The sequence below is a fragment of the Pan paniscus genome, chromosome 11 (assembly GCF_029289425.2).
Source record: "Pan paniscus chromosome 11, NHGRI_mPanPan1-v2.0_pri, whole genome shotgun sequence".
In the NCBI taxonomy this organism is placed as follows: Eukaryota; Metazoa; Chordata; class Mammalia; order Primates; family Hominidae; genus Pan; species Pan paniscus.
This window is the reverse complement of record NC_073260.2, coordinates 44,658,331-44,670,541: the sequence shown is the minus strand read 5'-3', so window position 1 is coordinate 44,670,541 and position 12,211 is coordinate 44,658,331. Positions and strand designations below refer to the sequence as shown.

General features: G+C 42.1%; 1 protein-coding gene across 17 annotated transcripts in view; it reads left to right on the top strand.

Annotated features, from left to right (window-relative positions):
* Positions 1 to 12,211, top strand: part of AOPEP (aminopeptidase O (putative)) — a 429,169-nt gene that overhangs the window by 57,814 nt on the left and 359,144 nt on the right. For all 17 annotated transcript variants that reach the window (XR_010109119.1, XR_010109118.1, XR_004673384.3 and 14 more), the window contains one exon: positions 11,914 to 12,067. Coding sequence is in view for 13 of the 17 variants with exons in the window: in XM_063594308.1 (XP_063450378.1) it covers positions 11,914 to 12,067 (154 nt within the window). In the remaining 4 variants the exon portion in view is untranslated. The remainder of the gene's footprint in view (positions 1 to 11,913; positions 12,068 to 12,211) is intronic.

Here is a 12,211-nt window from a genome sequence, read left to right as displayed (position 1 = left end):
AGAGGACAATCAGGAAACAGTACTAATAAAGCTGTTTGCCAGAACCAAAATGGCTGTTCTGAGGATGGAATAATGTCTACAAATGTATCTGCACTCCTTAGAGAAAGGGGATATGGATACAAGATGATGCTATTTCCTTTCTAAGTCATGTTTTCTCAATTGGCAGATTGGTCTCATAGGACCTCTACTCTGTTGTGCAGAATGCCCTTTAAAACGATGAGCTATCTTTGAAAACATGACTGGCAAAGCGCGACCCAGCAAGTCACAGTTTCCATCACGGTGACACATAGGCCTGATTAGCACATTTCCCGGGCACCAGCTGATTTTTCCACAGAAGCAAGGCACCTGGGAGCAGATAACAGCAACAGAAATGACAGCAGCCCTTGGGCAGGGAACAGAAATCAGAAGACAGACCTCTGGGTCCTTGCTTCATAAGGGAAATCATTTCTCCTAACTGTTTTTAAAATGAAGGGTAATGGTTTGGATGTAGGGTGATGACCATTGTAAGAATTCTATTAGCTGAGCAGTTGTTATTCTTTTTTTTTTTAAAGAAGGCTAAGACAAGGCCATAGATTTAGATTAACTTGCTTGGCTCTTTTATTATTCTCCTTTATTATTAAACTTCCTCAGCATAATGTGATTTGGGCAGACAGAGATGTTATCCTGTGGCTTATTGTTGGCCTATATTCTCTACCAAAATATAGCTAAACTATTGAGTGCAGAGACCCAATGCCTAATACAGTGCCTTGTATAGAATAAGTGCCCAATATGCATTTGTGGAATAAATGTGTTCTTTATAATCAGGCAGACGTAGTATGTTCATGGAAGAAACATTTAAAACTACTAGTGATAGTAACAAAATCGACTTCAGGGTCATTTCTTTTGCTTTTGTTGCTTAATTACAGTTTATGCCTTTTTTCCAGCCTCAATAAATTTTAAAAAGAATTGGTTTAGTACATTATTATTTTCTTCTAGTAATTTTTTGTTCAGTTTTATTTTTTTTAATTAATTTTTTTTTTGAGACAGAGTCTCATTCTGTCGCCCAGGCTGGAGTGCAGTGGCACGATCTCCGCTCACTGCAACTCCGCCTCCCGGGTTCACGCCATTCTCCTGCCTCAGCCTCCCGAGTAGCTGGGACTACAGGCACCCGCCACCACGCCTGGCTAATTTTTTGTATTTTTAGCAGAGACGGGGTTTCACCGTGTTAGCCAGGATGGTCTCTATCTCGTGATCTTGTGATCCGCCCGCCTTGGCCTCCCAAAGTGCTGGGATTATAGGCGTGAAAGTTTTATTTTTATAGAGTCTAATTTAGTATATCCCTGCTTCCTAGAAAAATAAAATACTCTGAGGGCTGGGTGCCGTGGCTCACACCTGTAATCCCAGCACTTTGGGATGCCGAGGCGGGCGGATCACAAAGTCAGGAGATCGAGACCATCCTGGCTAACACAGTGAAATGCCGTCTCTACTAAAAATACAAAAAAAATTAGCCGGGCGTGGTGGCAGGCGCGTGTAATCCCAGCTACTTGGGCTGAGGCAGGAGAATTGCTTGAACCCGGGAGGCGGAGGTTGCAGTGAGCCAAGATCGTGCCACTGCACTCCAGCCTGGGTGACAGAGTGAGACTCCGTCTCAAAAAAAAAACCAAACAAAAAAAGAAAAAGAAAATACTCTGCTTCTGTTTTTTGTGGGAAGCCTCAAGTAAATGAAGAAGACTGCCTAATGGAAGCTCCTTCCAGATGAAGGAGAAAAAGCATATGAACGAGTGAAAGGTGTTAAAAACTACATGTGCCCTTGCATAGGATCTGATTTCATTTTTTTGTGCAAAAGTAAGACTGTAGACATTACTTCATTCTGGGCAAAATGCTACTCTCTGGCCTGCCCAATAGACTAGCTCTCTGACATTCTCTTTCTTTTGACTTTGTGTGGGAAATTCCAGGAAAAAGCCAAGATCTGAGAGTCCAGACCCTCCTGTATGCAACTGAAAGCCAACTTTTCAAATGAGCAGTACTATTTAGACTGCTCCCATAGTATGCAACCAGGAATTACGTATGAGGAAATGGTAAATTAAGAGGCATTTAGGAATGGTTATGATTAAGTATTTTCCTCACAAAGAAAGAATGCAAAGTAGAGAAAGCTCCTTGTTTCTAGAACTAGGGAAACTTTATTCCACGCCAGTACACATACATTCCTATGTTTTTAAGGGTAAACGTATTCATCTTTTCCCATTAGAAAGATGCCGGTGAGCCAGTAATTTCTAAATCTGTGTCAGTTAATTCTTTTGTTTTGTGATTTGTTGTTGACTAGTTCTTGCTTACCCTCCTGGCACTGCACTTACTGTACACGACATATGTGAAAGTCATCATGGTTTCTTTCAGACATTGATGATTCTGGCAGGCATGTATATACCAGTTCTCATTGCTGTGGATTTTTGTCTTGGACTTGACATGAATGTTCCATGTGAGTAAAGCACTCAAGTTTACCTGTGACCACCTGGAGCAGTATGATTTTGTGTCAAGTTAGCTGATCCAGCTTAAGGGGAACTGGGTCACCTGCATTGAAGGTCAGAGTGGCCGGTGAGACTTGAATAACAAGCCTGGTGGGGCATATTCCTTTAGGTATCCTGTTAGCCAACAAGGAAAACCTATAGAGGTGCTTGTGTTCAGCAGATGGCGCTCTTTTACCTAGTTTACAAGAATGATCTTGAAGGTCATTCTCTCTTGCCTCTCCTGTGCCTGAGGCGGTACCATGTTGCAGGCAAGGAAAACCGAAGCCTTGCTGGGTAGCATCAGTGCTTGCAAAGTGGTGGCCTGACCTGGCACATCGCCCTGGTTAGGCAATGCTGGTGCCCAGGGCGTCTTACTGTCTCGTTTGTTCTGGTGCCAGTTACAACCCTTGAGCAACTGCGGAGAAGAACTAACAAGAGACAGTCACGCTATGGGTATTCACCAGGGTGGCACTCACTTAGAAAACCGGAAGGTGTAGACGCGGCATCTGCAAAGTCCTGACAGAAAGCTAGAGTTTGCTGAAAGACCCAAGCAGTGGAGAAGGAGGCCAGGAGGGGAAGAGCAGCCAAAATGGGGAGCTCTCTCTCCTTTTCGTGAATGTATTATATTTATTGTACAGATGTATGTATATTATATATTTAAAATATATGATATATACATTCTCTATAGTATGTCTGTATACACTTACAAGTGTACATGTTTCTGAATATACATATTCCTGTAAACATTGTTAGGCATCTTTAATTTGTGATACAAAGATGTTCCAAAGTAATCATAACATATATAATAGTTTGGATAGGAATTGCTGAAATAAGGAATTGTGGTTAGAGAAAGAAACAATTTTGAGGTAGCAAAGTAGCAGGGGCTACTGAAGGATTGAGGAAAGAAAGATTATATGTTAAATAAAAGCACGTATCAATTTGATATTTCCGAATGCTTCATGCTGTTTGTCTAACCTATAGTGGAGAGGTTGAAAAAGTAAAATGGATGGTTTTCATAGGAAGAATTTAAGTGCCTGTTTTAATTTGCAGTGAAAACAATAACTCTTTAATATGAGAAGTTCCATGAGATGCTTAACTTGGCAGAGCTATGATCTAACTTAGCCTCTGCACAAGCAGAGTGGTTATGTGTGTGTGGTTATAGCTGTGCTTTTAATTATATTAAGTGAGTTTATCCAAGACTCACCTACGAATAGGACACTGACTTTTCATAAATTTCTTATTTAATTTACTATTGGTAGGCATGACTGATGTGTAAAAATGACTACTATATCTTGATTTTTCTTCTCTTAAAATTTTTTATGAAAAATAATTATCTCAGCTAAGTTTCTCACAGGTTTAGTATAAAAAGTTCTCTCTCCTCTCATGAACTGACTACTCCTTCATGTTCTTCCTTTTTCCCTCTTCACTGAGAATTATTCTTCCTCCTGTGGAAAATAGAATCTTCAAAACTATTCACAGGACAGTTTTTAGAAGTCATTGAAAAAATAATTAAGATAACTGTTTTAACACTCTTTATTATGATACTTATTTTCAAAATTAAATTTTATTTATTTTTATTTTTATTTTGGAGATGGAGTTTCACTCTGTCGCCCAGGCTGGAGTACAGTGGTGCAATCTTGGCCCACTGCAACCTCTGCCTCTTGGGTTCAAGTGATTCTCCTGCTTCAGCCTCCTGAGTAGCTAGGATTACAGGTGCCCACCACCATGCCTGGCTAATTTTTGCATTTTTAGTAGAGACAGGGTTTCCCCCATGTTGGCCAGGCTGGTCTTGAACTCTGGACCTCAGGTGATCCTCTCGCCTTGGCCTCCCAAAGTGCTGGGATTACCGACGTGAGTCACTGTGCCTGGCCCAAAACTATATTTTATTTTATTTTATTTTTTTTGAGACGGAGTTTAGCTCTTGTTGCCCAGGCTGAAGTGCAATGGCACGATCTCAGCACACTGCAACCTCCGCCTCCCGGGGTTCAAGTGATTCTCCAGCCTCAGCCTCCTGAGTAGCTGGGATTACAGGCGTGTGCCACTATGCCCGGCTAATTTTGTAGTTTTAGTAGAGATGGGGTTTCCGCTATGTTGGCCAGGCTGGTCTCAAACTCCCGATCTCAGGTGATCCACCCGCCTCGGCCTCCCAAAGTGCTGGGATTATAGGCGTGAGCCACTGCGCCCGGCCCAAAAACTAAATTTTAAACTGCCTCTTGTGATTTGAAAATTGATCCATTTCAAGTTCTATTATAGCTGCAAAAAGCACAGTCATCTAAGGAAAATTTCAGTCCTGTTGTGGAGATGAAAATGTCTATTTGGGTCTTGTGACAGCTGTTATTGTCAATACGTCATATGATACATGTATCTTACTAGTGAGACAACTGAAGTATGAGAGTTTTTCCCCCTAAATACAGTCCAATAGGAGAAAGTGATGTAGGGGCGTTAGAGAACTCTGGTCTCTTTCTGAGGAGGTCAGAAGTCCAGCTTTACAGAATCTGCCCAGAAAGAAGGGCAAGCTGGGTGGCGGCTTGTGCCTGAAGTTAAGGAGTGCTGTTTCCTCTGCATCCCTTCCTACCAACCCTCTCTGTTAGTCTTGCTAATGAATCCCGGCCTGGCTGTGAAATCATCCAGTGGCGTGAGGGGTTTCTGGCCTCTGCAGAGGAAAAACTCTGGGTTAATTCAAGTACAGTGTGTTCTCTTTGTTTTGCAGCTGGTGTAGCAAAGGGAGTCTAGTGCAAGTGGATTGAATCAAAAGGAAAATGAAGGCATTCACTGTCTGTTTCATCAAGGATGGCTCATTTAAAGTAAACACCATTTAAATAGTCTCCAAATGGCCCATTCTATATGAAGTCATACAGGATGCCCCCTTTAGGCTGTCATTCTCCTTTAAATGGATCGCTTTGTGTGGACTGTGTTTTAATGCCATTCAACCTTGAACTCCATATGTGGGCCTCATCAGGTCGCGGTTTTCAGTACACATGTGGCAGCCATACCTTCAGCATTCTTTGCCTTTGCCTTCCGAAAATTAGCCTGAGTGAGCATCAAGGGTAGACAGCTGTAAAGATGAGAGCTTGCAGATGAAGACTACAACAACAACAGATCATGACAGCACCTAACGTTTCTTGAACACTTACTTTGTGCCAATTATTATGCCTAGTGATCACTCTATAGATTATCTAATTTAATCCTAACTTAATCCTCACAGCAAGATACTATGATCATTCTCTTGTTATGCATGAGGAAACTGATGCATTAGAGAAATTAAGTGATGTGCCCAAACTGGTAAATGTGGAGCAGGGAATTGAACCCTAGCTGTCAGATTCCAGAGGTGGAACTCAATGAATGGACATATCCAAAAGCAATAAACTCTCATTAATTCTCTTGCAAGGTAGGCTTATTCCAAACAATAGACAATCCTGAAATTATTTATCTTTGTTTTGGGAATGCATGCTCTGCTTTCTGGGGCAGTATTTCCACCTTATTCTTTGCAATTTTTGTAGGCTGATTGGAAGATAAGGTTAGGTGTTGTTCCCTGTGGCAGTGGGCAGTCTTCATGTAAGATTGGGCTCATTGGAATAATCCATGAACAGACAACTCAAAAGAGACTTTTCTATCAAATGAGGATACTAGAAACGTCCTCATAGCAGGGAACTAATGAAAATCTTCTCCAGAGCACTAGCAGCGCTCCATGATCTCAGCGCTGGCTCTAGCATTCAACCAGGATCCAGGCAAGAAGCCCAGGGCCAGACTCTAGTGAGAAGCTTCTGAGAAGAGTTTGACAAGGAATTGGGTTTCTGGCTGGTTCTTATTTGGCCCAGCCAATTGATCTGCCCCGATATGACTGTCACTTGGTAGCCAAGAAACGTTTTTGCTTTTAAAAGCTTGAAGTCTGAAACAGTTGATTCCAAATGAGCTCTACTAAGTAGAGGAACTTTAGGAATCTAAGAAAATAAAAAAAACTTGTGCGCTGTATAGGAGGAAATCATCTTGAGCGCTTAAAGTATGAATTTGTGTGATATTTAAAAACCAATTATTTTATTTCCATTATTGAACTTCAGAGAAGACTGTGAGGAAACAATGACAGTTTTAACATATTTTTATTGGACTCACCTCAGGTTCTGTTACCACTATTGCTATCTCACTCTCAAACTCTGGGTCATTTACGGTTTCTGACTTTTTAATTGCTAATATCCATTTCTCTCCCCTGCCACGTCCTGCTGTGACTTCCGGTGTCTTCCCCATGTCACCTCGAGGGTGCAGACATGCTGATGAAAGTGCTGGGTTGTGATGGGATTGGGCGCTCTATGTGGATTTCTATTGACCTTGTGCAGGGATCTAACAAATACCTCTACTCCATTAGCAGTGTTTTCTCTTGGAAGTAAGTTTCAGTTTCTGCTGTTTCCACAAGTATCATCTTGCCCATGGACTAGGTGGATGGTACAAGAACCAGACAGGCAGCAAGAAAATCAGGTCAAAAATTCAACGCAAATGTAGGGAGAAAGCCTGTTGTGCGTAGTGCTTCATTCTTAAAAGGATTTCTTAATAGGCTAGTGCCTGCTCCTTATCTCTAAATTGCTTCTTTCTTCTGAGTTATATTTCATCGTTTTAATAGTACCTCGGTACCAGACGTGTTATTCTTTTTCTGTTAAGATTACCTTTTAATTAATTGATTAGTTCAATTATTTTACATTAAATATGCAATATTTAAAGAGTCAAGTAATTCTGATGGGTTTATTATACCCGTTTTCCCAAGCAGCAGTCCTTTGTAATCTCTCTTCCTCCATTTTTCCTGCTTTTTAGAAGTAACCACTTTTACCTCTTTCGGCTGATTACTTGATATTTACCTGCATGTCCTTCAGTAAGATGCTTTATTGTTCAGGGTTGTTCTTCCCACTATGGCAGGTAAGTAATTTAGCTGTCCTCCTCCCTCCCCAAACTCCATCATACACAAGACCCCTTCCTAAAATCCTGTCTTCTCAATGTAATTAATATCATAATGTTGATTAGATCAGTATTCTTCATTTATATTATTATTATTTTTGACATAGGGTCTTCCTCTGTCGCCCAGGCTGGAGTGTAGTGGTGTGATCACAGCTCTACTGCAGCCTGACCTCCTGGGCCCAAGTGATCCTCCTACCTCAGCCTCCCAAGTACGTGGGATCACAGGCAGGCACCACCAATGCACCTGGCTAATAAAAAAAAATTTTTTTTTGTAGAGATGGGATCCCCCTGTGTTGCCCAGGCTGGTCTTGAACTATTGGTCTCATGTGATCCTTTTACCTAGGCCTCCCAAAGTGCTAGGATCACACAGGTGAGCCACCACATCCGGCCTTCATTTATATCATTATATTTTTGTGTGTTATTAAGAGCTAAGCCTTGTAGCAAAACTGTGACTTATTATTTCTGTACATGTTAATTTTTTTCTTGGTTGGAATTAATAATTGTCTTATGCTTTTTTTTTTTTTTTTTTCCCATTTGCTTGTCCTTTTGGATCTTGATTTTCTAATAGAGGCTTTCTAGGGATGGCTGGAAGCTTGCATGCAAGCATTCAGGAGCAGGGGACTGAAATATGAATTGGAAGCTGTGAATACATTTGGAGGGCTTGTCAACCATCAGCTTCACCATAGACTGATTTCTTAAGCTAATCCCCTTCTTTCAGTCTCTTGCCTAGACAGTGAAAGCCTGGCTGTCAGCCTTCTGGAACCAAATAAGGGAGGATGGCTGGTGGCCTCAGCATCCTATGTGCATGTATTCATCTAATTCCATTCACTTGCCTTCAACTGTGCCATTTCTCCTCCAACACCACAGCTGCCAGTTCAGAGGCCCTCCCTTTAGTCTTTCTAGAAAATAAACTTCCAGTTATTTGTTGGGATATGTGTGGGATGGGCAAATAGCCCAGGTGTGCAGGGCTGGGGAGACCATCTGTGGATCTGTCCACTTCTTAGATGTGCAGCTGGGCCTGCTTAGTTTAGCATTTCCTCTACCCTAGAGCCTTTTGGAGCTTCTAAGGGGTAAAATGAGGTGGGTCTTATCTTTCCCTACTGCCATCTTAGGATTCAGGTCTGGATTCAGGTCTGCTGTGTCATTTGCCACTCTGCCATCTGCATTCCAGCTTCCAGTATTCTGCAGCAATTGTCTCCTGCTTTATTCTCTCTCTCCTTGTTGGTTCATGTCTTTAGAAAAGAAGTTCTTTTACTGTTCCTGAATAGAGTTTGGGGAGGAAGCAAAGGTGGCCTCGGCCTCATACAGTTAAACCTCTCTTTTTACCTGAAAGCCTCACCATTGCTGCTTATTTACTGAACTGCCAAGAGTCTGAATTTTTAAAAAGGAAATTCTAATGGTTCTTGGTAAACTCTAAAATGTTCTTCAGAGAAGGAATGACAGACCACAGCCCTTTGATTAAGAAAATGTGGTTTTTTTAGGATTTTTTTTTTAAACCAGAGTCTTTCAAAAGATTTAGTTCCTTACCCATAACTTCTTGCTTCTTCTTCCATCTGCACGCTCCTTTCTGCCTGCTTCAGCTCTCATTATGTTTCCAGTAGAAAATGAAAGTTTTTATGGAGCAGTCATGGGAGACATTGGGTTCCAGGTAATGTAGGTAGTTATGGAAAGACAGAAAAATGGGAGAGGTGGAGTCCCTATAGCCCATCATGTCATATCCATGTCATTCTTTCATCAAGACATCTGTGACTGTCCCTACCTCCTTCTTACTGGCTTGGAATCAGAGCAGTGATTCTCTTTGAGGCTGTGGTTTTGCTTCATGCCCAGTAGAAGCTATCACTGGATTGGCTTCAGTGTCTCTGGATTTGATTGTCCCTTTAAGGAGGAGTATGGCTTCAACTTGTTCTTTTTGTTGGAGACCGAGTCTCACCCAGGCTGGAGTGCAATTGTGCGATCTCGGCTCACTGCAACCTCTGCCTCCCAGGTTCAAGCTATTCTCCTGCCTCAGCCTCCTGAGTAGCTGGGATTACAGGCACGTGCCATCACACCTGGCTAATTTTTGTGTTTTTAGTAGAGATGGGGTTTCACCATATTGCCCAGGCTGGTCTCGAACTCCTGACCTCAAGTGATCCACCTGCCTCTGCCTCCCAAAGTGCTGGAATTACAGCCACCACTCCCGGCCTACCTTCAACTTCTTAGCTACAAAGAGAGGGATCTCAAGAGTGGCCATTCTGGTTCCAGAAGCAGGGTGGAGCTTCCAGGCAAGTTGGAGAGAATGGCTGGCTCTGGTGGGTTTCCAGCAGTTCTGAGCACATCTTTTGTGTCTCTCTTTCAAGTAACTCTCTTCGTGGCTTCCAGACTTGAATCTCACCGAAATATTATTTATTTTTTACTAAGTCCTACCTTCCTGAGTTCAGAATTTGTTTTGAGATAGACAAAGGAACCATGCACGTGGAGATCAAAATCTAATCTCTATTATTGGTTTTTACTGGTAAAGCACTTTAAAAAATGTCATGTTAGGTCTGCCGGCCAGTAGGGGCATGTTAATATTTCAGCTGTGAATTTGACATCCAATCACAGACCAAATTGGACAACCACAGGCCAATTTGGTCAGTGATTGGATGTCAAATGTGTTTAACCCTCTAAAACTTAAAGCAAGAAAAAGAATAATAGCTCCTGTAAAGGAGTTTGTGAAGGGACTGAAAGAGAGATTTATGCTAACAGAAGTTCCTCCCTATGGGAACATGAGGAGTGGAGAAATGTGTTCCATAATATAAGGTGATATCCCATAGCAAAGACATTGAATCAACTTAAATGCCCATCGATGTTAGACTGAATAAAGAAAATGTAGCACATATATACCACAGAATACTATGCAGTCATAAAAAAGAATGAGATAATGTCCTTTGCAGCAACATGGATGGGGCTGGAGGTCATTATCCTAAGTGAACTAACACAGCATCAGAAAACCAAATACTGCATGTTCTTACTTATAAGTGGGAGGTGAACACTGAGTACACGTGGATACAAAGAAGGGAACAACAGACACCAGGGCCTGCTTGAAGGTGGAGGGTGGGAGGAGGGTGAGGACAGAAAAACTACCTATCAGGCTGGGCACAGTAGCTCAAGCCTGTAATTCCAGCACTTCAGGAGGCCAAGGTGGGAGGACTGCTTGAGCCCAGGAGTTCAAGACTAGCCTGAGCAACATAGTGAGAACCTGTCTCTCAAAAAAAAAAAAAAAAAAGTAAGCTGTGTGTGGTGGCACATACCTGTAGTCCCAGCTACTTTGGAAGGTGAGGTGGGAGAATCACTTGAGACACTGGATATTGGGTATACAAGAGGTTGAGGCTGCAGTGAACTGTGATCACGCCACTGCATTCCAACCTGGGCAACAGAGTGCGACCCTGTCTCAAAAAAGAGAAACTACCTATCGGGTACTATGCTTATTACCTGGGTAACAAAATAATCTATACACTAAACCTACCCCTACCCTGCCTCATGATGCAGTTTATCCAAGTTTGTTATACAAACTTGCACCTGAACCTAAAATAAAAGTTAAAAAAAAGATGATATAAATTCTGCTTAAGACACACGATTAATGTATAGCAGATGCTCGGAAAATATACCATTGTTAAATCAGGTTGTATGACACATTCAGATTTCAGAAACATGAAAATTATTTTTACATCTCAGAAATGAGGGGAGTATAGTGTTACAAATTATCAGCCATTCATTCCTTTGATAAAAAGCCTCTAAGGTTTGGACCAAGTGGAGAGTACACCCTCAACTGGAATGGGGAGCCCCAGCTCTAATCCCGGTCCTGTTACAAACTAGTTAGGAGTCCTTGGCTCCGTTAAACCTCTACACGTGCTTTTCATCTGCTCAGCAAAGAGTGGAAGACCAGCTAAACAGATAACAGGGACTAAGGGTAAGACCTGAACTCCCACAGCTAATTAATTTCAGAGTTGGGATGAAAACCCAAGTGTCTCCCTTCCCTAGTCTCATGTGTTTTCTACTATATTCATTTTATATTGACTTGAATTGAATTTGAACAAGATAGTTACAGCACAAAGCAGTCACTGCTTTGCTCACTCTTTCACTCATTCAACAGGTATCAATTGAGCATTTTTTTAATGCTAAATACTGTGTTGGATGAATGAGACGTATTCTGTCTCTGTAGGAGCATACAGCCTGTGGTCTTCTGTGTTTACAGCTGTGAGGGACCCCCTGCACTACCACCCTCACGTGAAGGGCTTCCAACTGATCCGTGGAAGAGACCCAGACCTTCCTGGTTGCCTTGAAGCCATCATCCCTCCTGTGCTTTCCCTGAGCCCTGAAATGTGCCCCTTCTGCTGATGTGACCGACCTCCAAGAGTTGGCTCTTACCAGCTTATCACAAAAGCTCTTCAAGTGCCTCGAGAGGAAATTACACAGCAGAGCCCAGGATCATATATTGGCCTCATTATGGTTTTTCTCTTCCTGTTTACAGGGTGCTCAAGCTGGTATTACTATGTAACTATGCCAATGCCAGCCTCCACCTTCACAATTGCAGTGGGATGCTGGACAGAAATGAAGATGGAGACATGGTCATCAAATGATTTGGCAACAGAAAGACCCTTCTCACCTTCTGAGGCCAACTTCAGGTTTGTGTTTGGGGACTTGCTGGGAAGGAAAAAAAAAAACACTTGAGGGAGCGGTATGATGCATTTCTTCCAAGCACTGGGAATGTGAGTCATTCCTGCTGAGAAACTAAACCAAAATAGGATTAATCAAAGCAGGAAAAGCCC